At 41.3% G+C, this 17158-nt stretch overlaps 1 protein-coding gene across 11 annotated transcripts; it reads left to right on the top strand.

Moving 5' to 3' along the window:
- The first annotated feature begins 135 nt into the window (after positions 1 to 135).
- On the top strand, positions 136 to 15330 carry LOC100117957 (forkhead box protein N2). Of its 11 annotated transcripts, none has more exons than XM_031928684.2 (7): positions 136 to 295; positions 5809 to 6272; positions 6366 to 6826; positions 7461 to 7499; positions 7964 to 8267; positions 8386 to 8491; positions 8578 to 15330. In XM_031928684.2, exons 2-7 carry the CDS (start codon positions 5843 to 5845, stop codon positions 8936 to 8938), a joined length of 1701 nt encoding a protein of 566 aa, XP_031784544.1. In that variant the 5' UTR covers positions 136 to 295; positions 5809 to 5842; the 3' UTR covers positions 8939 to 15330. The 11 variants fall into 11 exon arrangements, with proteins under 11 accessions (XP_031784544.1, XP_031784550.1, XP_031784551.1 ...); XM_031928685.2 differs by lacking the exon at positions 136 to 295 and adding an exon at positions 1291 to 1630; XM_031928689.1 differs by lacking the exon at positions 136 to 295 and adding an exon at positions 3691 to 4033.
- Positions 15331 to 17158: the final 1828 nt, after the last annotated feature.

Genomic DNA, 17158 nt, shown 5'->3' with positions numbered 1-17158 from the left:
AATTGAAACGTCATATCAATTGCACTATCTGCAAGCCACAATCTAACCGCGAATTAAAATTCCGCGCCCTCGACATCAGCGTCCTCGCGCGTTGATCAAAGTTGTTATTCGAGAATAGTGGGAGTAAACCTCGTGATTATTTTCATGGAGCGCGTGGTGACGTCAAAACATGGCGGCCCGATCAGCTGGCTGTTGTGAGGCGCAGAGACGAGGAGTGTGTGTGCCCTGCGCGAGTCTTGAGATGCCCGTCTTTCGAAAATCCGCTGAGGACAACGTCTGCCTTCTCACCGTGCACGTAAGTTTTTCATCCCGAGTGTCGTTCAATTTGATCGAATGTCATCGAAAAGCAATAATACGCTCGAGTTCAGTGAAAAGCGACGTCGGAAAACGCGAAAAAAGGTTGATAGACACACGCGCGACTTTCGTGTCTTGGCCGAGAAAACGAGTGCGCGAGTTATACACACACATCAGGGGGACGACGCGTTACGCGCTCGCCTTCTGCGTGTTTACTCCGCGAGGACACTTCACCAGCAGAAAGACGTAGATTATCCAACCCTTTAACGACGCTGTCTCAACTGGCGCGATTAAAAACGTTCTTTTCCGCGGAAAAGCGAGTTTTCGCGCATGCAGTACCTAACCCTATCGCGCCTGTATTTTCCGCGTCTCGACGAGTATTTACCCACCGCAAAGTCCTTCTGCCAGCTTTATGAGAATTTTCCGTGCCAAATCTCGCGAAATCACGCTGATAATTACTCGCGATTAGCGTCCTGAAACTCGCGATCGCTTTTCAACCATGTTGACGATGTCGTGTGCAGCAGCAGTATAGCAGCCGTGATGCCGTGGCCATTTTTCGTGTGTCCCTCTGGCTGCACATACAACACAAGCGTCGCCGCTTTCGTAATCGTTATCGTTTGATTCGGCTGCGCTGGCGATTCAACAAGTAAACGCACAGGCGATGCAGCAACAACCCCCTGCTTTTCCATGGGCACATCGGAAAAACTCGAAAGCGCCGTCTGCGCAGCCCTGCTGTCTCGCGGACGGGCATGATTCGACGATTTCGGAATTCTGTCCTCGCAGAAAATCGTCGGATAGCGCTGCTCCACTGCGGGGTTAGGACGGACGAAACCGCCTCGGAAAAGTCGCGAAGTTTATTTACAACACTATCCCCGCGTTTATGTAACTCGCGACTATACGCGAGTGTATAAGTACCTATGCGGGCAGCTGCTGCTGCTGTAGGGCTGCATTATACAGTAGGTATAGGATGCACCGTAGCAGACGACACGTGTGGCAAAGAAGTCGGTCGACGGGGAGAGCGAGTTTTTTCTCTCGCGTTCCCGTTCATCATGCATGATACAGTCGCCTGCAGCCCTTCGCCGTCCGCACGTGTTGGAGAAATCGGAGTCTCGAGCGCGCGGAAGTCGCGGTTGTCTTCTTCTTTCGATCGCGGTGAACCGACGATTTTTATCAGTGCTATTTTCGTTGTTTATCTGCCCACACATGGTCGCGCGTTGTTATCCGTTCGAATCAGTTGTTCCGTGCCCTTCGGTTCAGAGCATTCGATGAGAAGATGAATTTCTGACCGATGAATTGCGTTAGACGCTGATTTCGTCACATGCCAAGCCTCCGAGAGGTAAGCCAGACATTAACGTAAACACGTTTTGCGCGTTATCTCACCGCCCAGTGTGTGTTTGTTTGCCGCAGCGCGTTTGAGGTTAGGTTCGGCATGCTTAAACACACGCACCATCTTTCTTCCATCGCCAGCCTCTGGCGCCTCTTTAAAAACGCGAGATCCCAACCCGAAATCCCATCGGAAAGCCATTAGGTAATGGTCGTCGAAAAATCGCATCAGCATCAATTTATCCATGACACGTCGCGGACGATTTCCGCGCTTGTTTACACGCACGCGGGCTGTTCTCCTCGTGGGTGCATTCGAGCGATAAATATGGAAGTCCCGTGCGAGCGTATCGCGTGAAATCGGAGCCGAAAGGGTCGGCGAGGGCGACCGTGCGATACTCGTGTATGCGTGTATGTTATGTTGCCGTTGCTCGTCGCAGATGCACACAGAGCGAGCAACGCCATTTTGTTTCTTCTCGAGGGGGGAGGATATAAACAAGCGCTCGCCGCTGCCGTCGCGGAATCATAATCGGAGCAGTAGCGAGCGCGCCACCAGCTTCAGCGCGCAAAATTTAATTACTATGCGGGATCGATAGAAAAATTTTTAGGTCGAATTTCTTAGACATTCTCGGGTTTGCATTTTGGAAGAAGGTTTTTCGATTAAATTCAATCGGTGAAAATAGTTGCGCTCGCTTGTAAAATGAAATGATTCGGGCAGAAATTCGACGAGCGACACTTCTCAAGTAAATACGTGCTCATAAGTAGTAAATTGTCTTTCAGCCGACACAAAAGCCAAAGAGGGCAATTAACAATCCCCCGCAAACGATGTGGCGACGTCGAGTAAAATTCAAATCAAAGGGTGAAAATTAGCCCGGACAAAATAAAGCTGAAAAAGGGGCCGATGAAAAGAGAGTCGCGACAAGGCGCAGCGTGGAAGTATAAAAACAAAAGGGTTATTCCATGAAAGGCGGGAGTGAATTTTTGAAAGTCTCTCGAGATGAAAATAAGAGCTGCGGGGGCCGTGGCGATGTTCTTTCATATTTTTTTTCCCCGCGACCTTAATATTCAAATAAGGGGGTGTTTTGTTCCAAGAACCATCAAAACTTGCTAAAATTTCTATGAAAAATTGTTTGTCTCTCGACGTTTCAGCTTAGTCTCCTACAGCCGCGTTTGTCGTTAGAAAATTCCTTTTGAGAAGAGTTTCTAAAAAAGAGCAAGGTAATCGGAAATTCCGTGCATCTTGAGGCCGGAAAGAGTTGATCAAGAATAGATGTCGCATGAATATTCACCTCGTAGCCGAGAGTGCCCAAGCTATGTATACACAATTACGCGCGCGCAGCTCATTGCCGCACTTTACATAACGCTCGCGTAGAAAAGGTTATGTTTACAGGCCTCGTTGTCTTCTCCGTCTCTTTCTCGAGCTCGCGTATCTGTATACCTATATCTACACGCAGCGTAGCCATATTGGCACACTCGGCTCGCGGAGAGACCACGTGACACACGTGAAAGAAAGGAGAACATTTTTATTCCATCCCTCCGGTCAATGTTGAAACGCAAACAAACGCCTATGGCCCATTTTCATTTTTATTCTCTCAGGGCTTCGACAAATTTTTGCAACAAAGTCTCGGATCGTCCGTATGTTTATTGCGTATATAAGCAAGCGCTAATACTGACGCGAAGCGCGAACAAAGGTATGGGAAGTGTAGAGAGAGAGAGAGAGAGAGAGAGAGAGAGAGAGGGAAAGAGGGAGAGAGAGAGAGAGAGAGAGAGAGAGAGAGAGAGAGAGAGAGAGAGAGAGAGAGAGAGAGAGAGAGAGAGAGAGAGAGAGAGAGAGAGAGAGAGAGAGAGAGAGAGAGAGAGAGAGAGAGAGAGAGAGAGAGAGAGAGAGAGAGAGAGAGAGAGAGAGAGAGAGAGAGAGAGACGTAGATTATAGGAATGCGCGCGGCGTGTGTATTGCGGAGTTTCGCGTGTTGCCGGGGAAACGCGTTGCCTGGCAACAGCATCTCGCTATATACACCTCGTCTGGCGTGTGTGTCCGTATTACAGTCTCTCTTCTTCTTCTTCTTTCGATGTCTCCCTTCATTCGCGTAACACACGCCGCTACACACGCGAATGCGTAACGCGGACTTTGCTTTTTTATCATCGCCGCAGAGCTGCGCGCGTGAAAGTTACGCGTGGAGAGTATATTTTGTTGTTGTTGTTGTTTTCGCCGCGAGTTGTTTTGGAGTTGCGGCAGAAGGGGGGGGGGGCAGTAGACTGTACTGCGGCTGATTAGGTCGATTTTTGTGCGGCGAGTGCTTACGTCGTGTGTGTTGAAGAAGATGACGATGACTACTGTGGCCGACTTTTCTCATGGCGGACGCCGCGGTTTATGGTGCTGTTGTTTACGTTCTCTGGACTACTGACGCGTCCCATTCATGTGCGTGTTTGTGTAGGTAGGAGCGTTGCGAGTATGCTTTGCAGTTATTGTTTTTTTCTTTTTTTGTTTGTGAATTGTGATACTCGTAGGTTGTATGACTTGCGCGTCCGATCGTTTTCGCACCCTCTTAGCGCCGATCGAAGCCGTATTTTCATTCACTCGTTCTATTTCGGTGCTATACTTTCCATTTGTATTTGAAAAGTATCAGTCACGAAATTGCATCTATAGGTTATGTAAACGCATGTCATGTAAAGTAGGGCTATTGAAGTTAAGGCATTCGCAGCTCAAAAGTTTGCAGGCACATCCTGTAGGTACTCCTTTTTTTTCATTGTCCTGCAATCTTCAGCTACATGAGTAAACTTGCAATCGCGGGACGGTTGGCGACTGCCACGCGATGTTTACGTTTCGCATCGCCGTATATCCTGGCGAAAGTGTGAAAAATACTGCTAGAAATAGACTCGCCTATTTTTAGCGATTCTTTTGTCTACTGGTAAGTCCGTCGACGCGTATCAAGCTTATTTATAATAGAGAATCTTACTGGCTTCATTTGAGTCGATCTATCGAGTTCACTTTCACCCCTTCGCTTGTTCACCCTTTAACATCGTCAAGTTTGCAAGTCCTGCGACAATATAAGGTTCCATGATCGAAATAGCGAACTCTCAACCTGATTCGAGGCAAAATTCAAGCTGCACACACGAACGGCGAGACAACATCGATGATTCATTATCATCCTCCTGGAAAAGTTCGAAAACAAAGACATCTACATTAACAACACTCCTATTCTTTCGCCGTGAACACGCCTCGCTCTATACGCTTGCTCCGATATTCGCGACTTTTTTCCTGCGCCGCCTCGCGCGCGCGCTCTCTCTCTCTCTCTCTCTCTCTCTCTCTCTCTCTCTCTCTCTCTCTCTCTCTCTCTCTCCTTCCTTCTTATATACTCGCCGGTGTCGACGAACCCGAAAATCCGCAATCCCTCGCGTCATTTCGCTTCGAGCTGTGTGCGACACCTTCTTGCCTGCATCTACTTCAGACGCGAAGCCCCGGCGCGGAGTTTCGATTTTTATGACTGACATTTCTTACGCTGGCTCCTTCTCTCACCTCGTATTAAAAATACACGAATCTCCGATGCCGCCTCCGAGAATGTACACGAGTATATTTTTGAATTTTACAACTCTCCGATCGCGGGCATAACGTGACCGAGATCGGAATAAAAAGTAAATTTGCAAAGAACGCCGTGTCAAAGTATAACAGAGTATACTGTATATGCGGCGCGTTCCTTGCCTTTCCTAGCGCCGAAAGCGCGCCGGCTCTCGCTCGCGCGTGCTATTGCGTGTACTATTTTCGGAAAGGAGTCGTCGCGCGCGAGTTCCTTCCTTTTACTCTACGGCCAGAGAAGAACAGCGAGAGATAGGGAGAGCCGCGTTGAAATTAGACTAGCCGTGCATGCGTGCGTACTGGAGAAGTCACTATATACACGTTGATGTGCACAGTGCGCGCACATTTCGTCGCACGACACGCGCAGCTCCCTCGTGCGCGGCTGAACCTTCGCGATGCGCTCGATGGTGTACGGGAGGTATACCGTTAAACCGGCCAGACCGTTTAATGGATTCGCTTTTTTTTCCGACGGCCGGATGTCGGGAAATTTTCACTGCGAGACCGGGCCGAGCTCGTTTTTAATTGTTATGCAATGTCTACGAGCGTTGATGGGTTTCGATCGTCTAAATCCAGACCTAGTTGATAGAAATTCCTAACCGGTGATATTCGTTATTTTTCAGTGACTATAGGATAATTAGTGGCTAAATAGACGAAATGGCACCCGACAGGCCGGACGCATCGGATGTGGAAACCGGCAGTGTCGCGGATCCCGTGGTTACGCGCGTTTTCGGCTTCTGCGAAGCTTTCACGCTGAAGGAGGGCGACAACGCCAATCACCAGCAGCACCAGCAGTTCGTAGAGGAGCAGACGATCGCCGGCGATGAGATCGTCATCGAGGAGGAGGAGATACCCATGATCCCGAAGAGCGAGCCCGGCGACGAGAAAACTCAATCGGACGACGATCTGACGTCGCTCAGCTGGCTGCACCAGCAGAACCTTCTCAAGAGCCTCGAGATCACCGAGCACCCCGGCAAGGTTGTCAAGGAGGAGAACGTCATCAACAATAATATCATCTGCGAGGACAGCCTCGACATATCTGAAAATACCAATTCGGTGTCGAGCCTCGACGACAGCTACTCGCCTGGTGAGCAAATTTGAGATTATACGGGAAAACTTTGTTTTTCTTTTTTAATTCCTATGATTTTTTTTATTCATTTGGCAAATTTCGCATTCGCAGAGAGCAACGGCAAGAGCAGTGTAGGTTCGACGCACGTTCTGCAGTACGACGACGTGGTAATAAACGGTCAGTCTCCGTCAAAGTCCAATCCGGACAGCGCCAAGAGCCCAAACGGCACAGCACAGAGCAACCAAGTGAAACACAACAACAACAACAACAACAACAACAACAGCAGCAACAGCGCCAACTTCAACCTGCCAGTGCCGAATCGCAACAAGCACCCGACCCACATACCCTATGATCCGTACCTGCACAAGAACAGCAAGCCGCCTTATTCGTTCTCCTGCCTCATCTTCATGGCCATCGAGGACAGTCCAGTCAAGGCTTTGCCCGTCAAGGAGGTCTACGCCTGGATACTCGAGCACTTTCCCTACTTCAGGAACGCGCCCACCGGCTGGAAAAACAGCGTCAGGCATAATCTCAGTCTGAACAAGTGTTTTCGCAAAGTCGAGAAGTCGCCAGTGAGTTACACTCAAGATGCGGTTTTATATGTATGTCGTACATTTTTTTTAGTTTCTCCAATTTATGGGTGGGAGGGGGGAGGAGTTGAGAGGTACCGGCAACCAAAATTATATATTTTTTAATTTATCAATTTCTGCTTCAACATCATACTTGAGACATTGGCTTGCTTCAGACATTGGGAACATTGCTATTCGTATGCTTTAACGCTTGCGAATTTTTTGATGTGTAGAGTCGAAAAATATGAACACTTTCATTTTCATCATTTGCATGCCACAAAATTAATCAGGTGAATCTGTCTGCTTTTAACACTGCTTTAAGCAATTCACTTTTTTAATTATTGAAAATCATACACAGTAGATAGTATAATATTTCGTAAATACAGTGCGTTATCCAAATCTCATAGCAATTAGCAAAAACTCAAATTTCAATGAAATGGGGACCGGTTGCCTTCGTTTGGCATATCGTAGCCATGATATTTCGTATTTTATTGGTAATATATTAATACTCGAGATAATCAGAAGTACAATGTGGAATCCATACATAACTCCTCGATATACTTACGTCACGTCATATGAGAGTATAGAGTTTGAGTAAAAAAGTCGAACACAATTTATTATATTGAAAATTTTTCAGCGGGCGGAACAGTTAGATGCGGTAACGCGATTTAATATGGTACGTACACTCCTGCTTTCAACATGGGTGCCGTATGATTGTAGTTTTATAAATTACACAATCAATACTATGAAGTACACTGAGACTTTCAGAATCATCTTATATCATAAAAACTAAGAGCAGATATTAGATTTTAACTTAATTTTGAGTCATCCTCTCTTTGATTGTATGTAAATAGATGATCCTAATGTTTTTGAGTACATTGCATCCAGTATTTATTGTGCAAACGAGTGCACACAGTAAACACAACTTTTTTTCTCAGCATGTAATGATACGCATTACTAATCTGCCGACGTACCATTGAAAATTCCATGACGAAATAATGGCAAAACTCGGAATAGTCTTCGAAATATCATGGGGAACATATGACTAACTTCTGCCTTTTTCGGCTTTGTTTATAGTGATAGTTCATATTTTAACAAGCTCATCTTCACCATTACAACCGATCATTATCAACCTTTCAGAACTTGGGAAAAGGTTCGTTGTGGATGGTCGATGCGCAGTACCGGTCAAATCTTATCCAAGCCCTGTCACGTTCACCGTTTCCACCACCTACCGCCACCAACATCTCCACGCCTGAGAAGATCGCCCGTAAAGTCGTGAACAGTCGACTTCCAGATCCAGTGCTGTTTCCCTATTTGTCAAAGAGGCTTGCCTCTAGCAACATCGGGGAGAACTCCGAAACTGAATTTGACAGCGATGTGGATGCAGCCGCCGCTGCGATGCTGTCGTTCAAGCACGGACCCATCATTCTTAATCATAACAAAGGTACATGGCCTTGAGCGTTGCTTTGTTTTCAATGCTGGGAATCATCGCTTTTTGTTTGTTTTTTTAACCACGCCTATTGTAGTTTTTCTTAACGAAGACGATTTTTGTGATACTATAGATCGCAAGAAGAAACAAAGAGAAAATGAAAAGATGGTGCCAGTTATCACGAGGAGCTCTACTGAAGATCATACTTACAGTTTGATCACGTCAGTTCGTCTGGAAAGGTACGTATATTCCATTAAATTAGACTATTCGTGTGCAGAATTATTTCGAGTGAATGAATCAATAAAAACAAATATTGCACATTTAGACGGTATACCGATGAAACGGCAGCTGACGTGGATGAGCAGCGTAAAATTGCCGAAGGTGCCGATGCGCTACTGAACCTAGCCGGTGTCAACACAACGTCGCTTCGCGATCCGCTAGCACCGGATGACGAAGAGGAGGAAGAAGTGCTGGATAACAGCGAGATATTATACAACATTGGCAGCAACAATAACAACAACAGCAATGCGTCGCGCTACGTGCCGGGAAGCGATCCGTTGGAGATCGAGCCGACGCTAAAGCGGCGTCCCTCCGGAGAAGACGCCCCCAGTAGCAAACGGCGCAAACGCTCTTGGCGGGAGACGTGGAACGAGAACGGCAGGTATCTCAAACAGGTGCGAGGCTAATGACTCGAAATGAAGTAAGTGAAGCGCGCACAGAAAAAGATACCAAAGTCTGAGTGAAGCGAAAGAGTCATCCCGAATAAAATGCGAGCGGCGCTGGTTAGGAGATTTCGTTGATACTGCAGGAGATGAATTTATCGTTTGTCAAAACTGCGGTGTGTCGGTGAAACAAGGCTCGAGTGCCCATTTGGAAAAGGTACAACGGTTTTGTATAGTCTAGGGTGGCTCTTTCGATAATCTGTATATGGTTAGACAACTTTTATATTTTCTAATTTAGCTTAGTGATGTCTAAAAAAATTTATTCTAAACTTATCTTAACGACTTGAGAAATGTACAATGTTTTATACACATATTTACAGATATATCAGATATAGTAATTGACCTTGTTTCAGCGATACATTGACGTGAGTGAATTAGTCAGTTTACTGCATCACAAAAAGCGAATTTCTATCCCTTCAATTCAATTGAATTTTCTAACCAAACTGAGACGTACTATTGATCTTTACGAGCAAGTGCGTGGATATTCTCGTGTTTTACTTTTTAACATATACATATATGTATACATATGTAGGCAGTTGCTCAGGGTTTGATACTCCTGTATTGCCAAAGCAAGTTCAGTAGCACTAATCGTGAAGCAATAATAGATGGGTAAACCGGCGACAAAGAAAGTGTAAATTTATATTTAAAATTTACGTAAATAGGGTTTGCACGGAGGTACATATAAATACATATGTATATACAACAATGAGAATAAACACTAGAATAAGAGTGAGGACAGCTATGGTTCCAGCGACGAATTAAAAAAGTTAAATAAAGCAAAAATCATGAAGCAAGGAGAGAAAGAGACACGGAGTATCGGCAAACTTTAGGCAATGTGTTGCGAGCGTCATTATATAAAATATATTGATTCATATATAGAAAGTTTAAATAACAATAACAGATCTTTATTAGAATTTTTCTTGTAGATATTGTATAGAGATAAAGATAAAAAGCTGATAATTATTCATTAGAAAAGTTTATAATATATTTAAAAGATGTATCATGTGTGTATACACACGCGCACACACATATTCACACACACACACACACACACACACACACACACACACATGAACACGTTCATAGTATAAATTGCATCTACCAAGACAAACCGTAAATGCTGAGCTTGTCTCATCAATAAACTTATTTATTTTTACTTATATTTCATAACAAACTCCTTCTATTTATATTTTTCAATTAAAAAATCTTCCAATGTATAAAGAGAAAATAACTGCAGAAAAATATCGCTAAAGGGGCTAAAGGGGCTCTACAGTTACCAAAGATGAGACACGCTTGGCATTACATTCGTGTCATAGAAATACATTATGGAAAATATAGAAAAAAGATAGGAAAAAGACACGTAAAGTGCGTATATTACGGACGGAACCTAAGTGTGTATGTGTATGGTACACAAATGTAGCAGTTCGAAAGGTGTTTCTCGCCTTTTTCTACTTTAAATGTCGCTTTTTCGAGAAATCAACTTTTTAATGTGTTAAACATAGAGAACAAATGAATGGCAAATTCGAGTGAACTATGCAAAAGAATATTAATATTTTTTTAAGAGTAATGACATATTATTTTGTTAAAAATATATTCTTTTGTTAAAAGCTTAAACCTCCCGAAAGACTTAAAATGAAAGAGAGGTGCGGAATAAGGGCGTAAAGAGAAGGGAAAGACGAGAAGTATATTTTTACAGGGCTCTATCTGTGTGATAATAGCTCTTCGTAATAGATTATCCACAGTCACCAAAATACACGCAATCGCTATGCGGTCCACACAATTACTAGCACGAACCGTCAAAGCATCGATCTATATCCCTTTTTTCCTTCTTTTTCTCTTCTTTGGCATAAATATATGTGTGTATGTGTATGAAGGAGTGAGTGATCCCCTCGCGTTCCCCGGATACTGGCGGATTCTTTTTTCTTTTCTTTCCTTAGATTTGAATCACTGTTTGTTAAAAGGCCTATGAGTTACTAGCTCTGTGAGAACAATAAGTATTTGAAATTTTTTAAAGCATCATGGTAACAATATCTTTGATCGCATTTTACTAATTTATATGCATTATATGTTACCTATATTGTTAACGATGATTACAAATCGAAATATTTTTTTAGAAAAATACGTATTAATCAAAATAACATCACATATATATTTATATATATTTAGAGTATATGAATATTCTTTTAACGAGATGACGATATATTTTTACATGCTTTTGCAATATGTGTATATACATATATATATATATATATATCAATTAAGAAGTCCAAACAAATTTACACACTAATTACGTGAATAATATTTATAGCAAATTCGGGTGAATTTGTACATTTTAAGCAAAAACAAAGACTTTGATATGTAACATATATCATAAAAATGCGCATTTATTAATTAACTTTTATTTCTTACTCGATTACCCTTTTAACAAAAAGCGATTCATGTGTATCCGTTAAAAAGAAGAATTCGACAATTTCGAAGAATGACTTTTGTATAAATGTAAATATATTTTCACGTTGTATGCATATAGAAGGTTCATTTAGGGTAACTTAAGAAATTTGGGAATGACTCTATCAATAATTGTACAATTCTAATTATAATATGAAGGATTATTGTTGAATAATCGTTAGATACTAATGCGCAAAGCGTATACCTAAGTTTTTTCTTTCGATTTCTTTCTTAGTCGTATAGCAACCAAACACGTGGGATTTCTCGGAGTCGATGAATTTTACAGCGCGATATCGCTCGTACTATAATACACCGTAGCTCGATAATTTCAAGTGGTTTACTCCAAAACTAGTTAGTCTTTGTATACATTTTGAACTCGCATAAGCCACTTAACTTCTAGTCTTTAATAACTCTGAAAACCGCACACATAAACGTCGTCACATACATACACGCGATTCTTTAAATTTAATCTTTTTCGCCAAATTCTTACAGCGATCGTCAACCGAACGTACGTGCTATGCATACTTTTTGAATACCTATAGCAAACGAATCCTTGAACATTTTGGTTTTCGTTATAATATTATGCAGACGTACTAAAATACTTCATCCCTGAATAAAAGGAGCGAACGGATCTTGTGGTCTGAGCAGTGCTGCTGTTGCGATTTTTATTTTGTATTGTTTTTCTTTATTGATGTGTGCACGATCGCGGCTCGTTGTATAGACAGAGGCCGAGGAATGAATGTTGGAAAGAATGCCACGTGTTTGTTGAAACAAATGTATAACTTACGATAATTTATTATTATGATTAATATTAGAGGAAGATACTGTTGGTTCAAAATTTTTATTTCTTGAAAAGTTTGGTATCGTGTATATGTATTAATCTGTGATATGGTTATAAAGTTGCAGTCCGTCTAAAGGATGCGTAACGATGTTGTTACACTTTTTAAATCTTAGATAAATTGTATTTGTCTCTTGTAATGATAAAATGGAAAAAAAAAATACGTTCGAATGGCATTCTCGTCCGCGTTCCTCCAAATGGTCAAAGCTTTTCCGTTCAACGAGAGCAAAAAGTTCTAATTTCGAATCTTTAAATATCCGCTATTCTAACACTTTATAATTGTACAATATGCTAATAACTGACCAGCTGGTTGTCATGGTTGTAAAGACGATTTTTCGACTTCTCTTATATACTAAGCAGAAAAGAAGTAGCTTATTTCGATTCTCTAAGGCAGTAAAAGCTGGATTTAAAGATTTTCTTTCAAAGATTTTCTTCCGTTCGCCATGACTGAAGGTCTGTTCTTCCACGTAGCTTATTCTAAACTAACAGACTAGAACTATACGTTTTAATGGCTAGACTTATTAAATTCAACAATTAACTTGGCAGGGATGATAGGCGTTTGATACTTAAATGAAGAAATATTTATATACTGAACATCGTTTTAACTAAAAATGTTTCACTAGATGGTTAATTTGAAATCGTGGGTTTTCACTAGATTTTAGTCTGCCTCTTGGATTAATATCTAGTGTAAAAACCATTATAAAAAAATACGTAACGTTTAATGAAAAAAATATAATTAGCATATTGGCATATTAGCATATTGATTTTTTAACAGAATCTAACAACTTTCGTCCCTGCTAAAGCTGCAACATAGTATGTTTAAATAGAATAAACTAAAGCCACGTTGTATGGTTTAGTCTTCTAAGTAATTGTAAAAAGCAATATACCAGTAACTCCTGATAACGAATGAAAATACTCTCGGTCAGTCGGCTCTACAGCAAACAAGACCAACGTACTAAATATGCGTTTTTCAACATATTTTGATGATATGATGAAAAAGGCTATGGAATCGTTATGTCAGAATGCCGTGCATTTTTTTGCACTATAAAGAAAAGATTGGAAAAGCAAACAAAAATTGTTAACCGGCTGACTAGTGAGCGAAATATATATATACACACACATATAGATTATTATATCGCGTTGATGAATGAGCCTCCGACATCTGAACGTATATAATATTTTTAAGTCTAAATTATGAATGGGCTATAAAGAGACTTGAAACTCTCTTATATAATATTGTATAAGCACAGCATCACACACGTATCGCTGGATATGGAATAGCAATGGCGTTGGACATTGTTCGTATGCTTCAAGTCGTTTTACCTTCGTTCGAGCGATGGATTTTGCTTTTGCAGGCACTTTGGTGTGCTATAATAGTATATTAATAATAACGAGTAATAGAAAACTTAGCAACACTTATCCAAAGTTCTAAAAATGAGATCATATATCAAATACAATAATGAACATGTCAATTTGAAATATATCAATTTATTATACTAAGGTAGAAATCGCTAAATAATAAAAATATATATTTTTATTACACAGCTCATTTTCAGAACGAGCACATATAAAATGATTAATCAAATATAACTCTAAAACGCGAACTTAAATGCAAAAGCTGAGACTTTATTTATGATAAAAAAAAACATTGCTCGAATGAAAGAAAAGCGCTTAACTACAATGCTAGTGGCATAAGTCGTACTTTACGGCACGGCGTGTTTAATGCCGTGCCATGAAGAGTGACTTATGACACGTGTATCGTAGATTATTTTATAGCACTGACTAGCAGAAATCCGCTGTTACGTATGTCAGTGGCATTAGCAGTCCATTTTTGCACCGTGCGGTTGGCGATATGCACGGTGCAATAAATGACTACTTATGCCACGGATAGGCGTGACACAAATGCAGGTTTATGCCACGCAGTGCTATAAAAAAAAAACAAGTTAACGCTGAAGATCGAAAAGTTTTGACAAAAATAGCCTGCACGGACAATCAAAAAGCAACTTACAAAAGGTCTTTTAGGCGTATTGTCGCGAGGCTTTTTTTGTAAATCCAAGTAAATAGTAGATGTATATGGACGTAGAAAAAAAGGCTCACGACACATATTCGATTACAGTATAAACATAATAGTGTGTAATAGGCAGCTTTTAGTGGAATTTTTGAGTTCAAAATTGTCAAAACTATTATACGTACACCGCGAGAAAAAGAAACCATCCAGCCGCTTCCGCTACATTTTTTTCGATTTGTGCCAAAAATCTGTCTCTGCATAGTTTTAAGTCGACGATAAAAAACACAAATAAAGGAGTAAAATTCAAAATTTCCTTTTTTTCTGGTTTCAAGCATTTCCCTGGAAAAATGAATTATGTACTAACGAGTGTGTTATTAGATTATTTCTTAGTTTGATTAAATGAGAAAAAAAAATGTTTAAAAATGAATCTTGTACATATGACTAAAGCACGAAGTGTATATAATTGTTTTCCGCGGATCGCATTTTTATTAAACTTTGCTTCAACATGATGATCCGTTCGTCCCTTAAGAAAAAATTGTTATATTTGTATTGTATATCTACGGCATTCGTTTTATGCGATCTTTTTCTTCTTTTTTAGTTAGATATAATAAGGGAATAAAGCTGTAATGTTGTTGATGATTGTTGACGATATGAAAGGGTGAGTTGAGAGAAAGAGAGATAGAGCGCGCACGAAAAGAGACCGGCTCCTGGAGCAGGAATTTTTGTGCGCGAAAAACATAGATACTGAATTATTATCGTCATAACGATTACATGATTATTAATATTATTATTATTATTATTATTATTATTATTATTATTATTATTATTATTATTATTATTATCATCATCATCATTATGATTACTATTATTTTATTGATTTTATTATAATACTATATTATTATATACTATACAATATTATACATATTCATATTATTGATTTTGAAGAAAAGATAAATCAGTGTAAAATGTTTGTTAAGTTTGTGGCCTTGCTTATATATAATTTAAGTATAACATTTTAGGCTGTAACCACGACAGAACTTTACCTAATGAAAACTGTAAAATTTATCCATGTCTTAATATTTATTTAACCATTCCCGATTTACACTCATAGATAGAAATTGTCCCTGAGATTTTACACTCGAAGGAACAAATTTGCAATTGATTGCCTATGATATTAAAACTTTTATCAATGCTTATAATTCATATTCAATTGTTGTATTCTATTATTGTTTTCCTTTATGCCACATATTGTATACAAGGCACCGATCTGCAGCGTGATTCTGGCCCATAAGGACCGGGCGTCAACAATGCGCCGGCTCTTGCTTTCTTTTCTAGCGAAAAGGTTTTCTTCTATCCAGCTAGAAGACATGTATTGTGGGGGTGTTGGTTTGGTATATTCGTATAGTCGTATTTATACCCATACAAGGATTCGGATACTTACATAATGGGTTGGCTTTGTCGGTTACATCTCTTTCTTTTCATCCATCGATGTACCAAAGCATTGCATTGACGTTTCTTTCGGTATAACATCCTGGTCTTGCCCTCTGCAATAATCCGAATTAATAAAAAAAAAAACAAAGTTTTTTTCAATTTTATCAATAAAATATACGGAAACGTTAACAATAAAGTCCAAAAATGAAAACAAACAAAAGCAGCAAAATTCCTCGCAAATCGGATAGCTCCGGCCGCTAACAAACCAGAAAATTAAAGAAAAGTCACAAGGATTCTCGTGCACGAGTGTGAAAGGCCCCCCTCGCGCGCACCAGGTAGAGCCGCAAGGCTCGAATAAAAGAAACGAGGCCGCGGATACAGGAAAGAGCTGGCTGCACGCAAAATCAGCATCATTCTGTATTTGCGGATTGACCAATGAACGTCAACACCGCAACCTGTGACGCGATGGGGCTATAAGTATAGGAGGGAATGCGTCGGCCATAGACAGTACCCTGTACCTATATACCTATAGAGCACAAGTGTGGGAAGAAGAAGGGACGGGTCGACCTGCAGCCTCCCTGTGAGAAAGAGAGAGAGAGAGAGAGAGAGAGAGAGAGAGAGAGAGAGAGAGCATAAGAGACGGAGGCGGCTGTTGGGAGAGAAGAGAGAGTCGGACGTATGCGCGAATTCTTATTTCTCGCTTTTGGATTTTTCAGATTTTTTCCTTCCTTTTGTTTTATTTTTCAGAATGAAGCATCAGTTGCACTTATTTTCGACACCGTACGGAACAATCCGAGGATAACACACGCCTTCTCGAATTCGCGGAAAATCATCATCCGTTTATCCGCATTTACATAGCCTGCGGCTATCTCTATCATTCGCCCGGCTCGATCGCGGTCTGCATTTCTCTCTCGAGGCTTCTTCTTTCTTCGTCTCCCTTTCTCTCTTTATCGGCGCTCCATAACCATAAATTATCCCTCTCGCACTTTTCAAAGTGCACTAACTCGCATCCTTTCGCCGCGATAAAATGAAAGGCGGGGGTAAAGACACCTTTCCGCTCCTCTACTCTACATTTTGCTGCCTCCTATATGCTCCAATATGTATATGTATCTGTCTCTACCTATTTTTTCTTCTTCTTCGTCTCCTTCCTTCTCTCGCCGAGTCGAAGTGGATTTCTCGTCCTGCTCTTTTTTTTAGGCGCGCGAGCGCCGTATCTCTCTTCGAGGTATAGTGCTACACACGCGCTGCACACCGTTGAGCGGAGAAGAGAGGACGAGGAGAGGAAGGTGGCTACTCCCCTCTCGCTTCTTCTTTCTTACTCTGCCTACTTCTTTCTCTCCGTCTGAGGTATACTAACTTTAACCCTTTCTCCCTCTCTACGGACACGAACGAGCGCGCGCGCGAGCTATAAGGCAGGGACGTCGTTGCGGTTATTGCTTTTGCGGAGCTTGTTCGCGATAAC

The sequence above is a fragment of the Nasonia vitripennis genome, chromosome 4, assembly GCF_009193385.2.
Source record: "Nasonia vitripennis strain AsymCx chromosome 4, Nvit_psr_1.1, whole genome shotgun sequence".
Taxonomy (NCBI): Eukaryota; Metazoa; Arthropoda; class Insecta; order Hymenoptera; family Pteromalidae; genus Nasonia; species Nasonia vitripennis.
The sequence above is the reverse complement of the archived record's forward strand: the minus strand, read 5'-3'. Positions and strand labels throughout refer to the sequence as shown.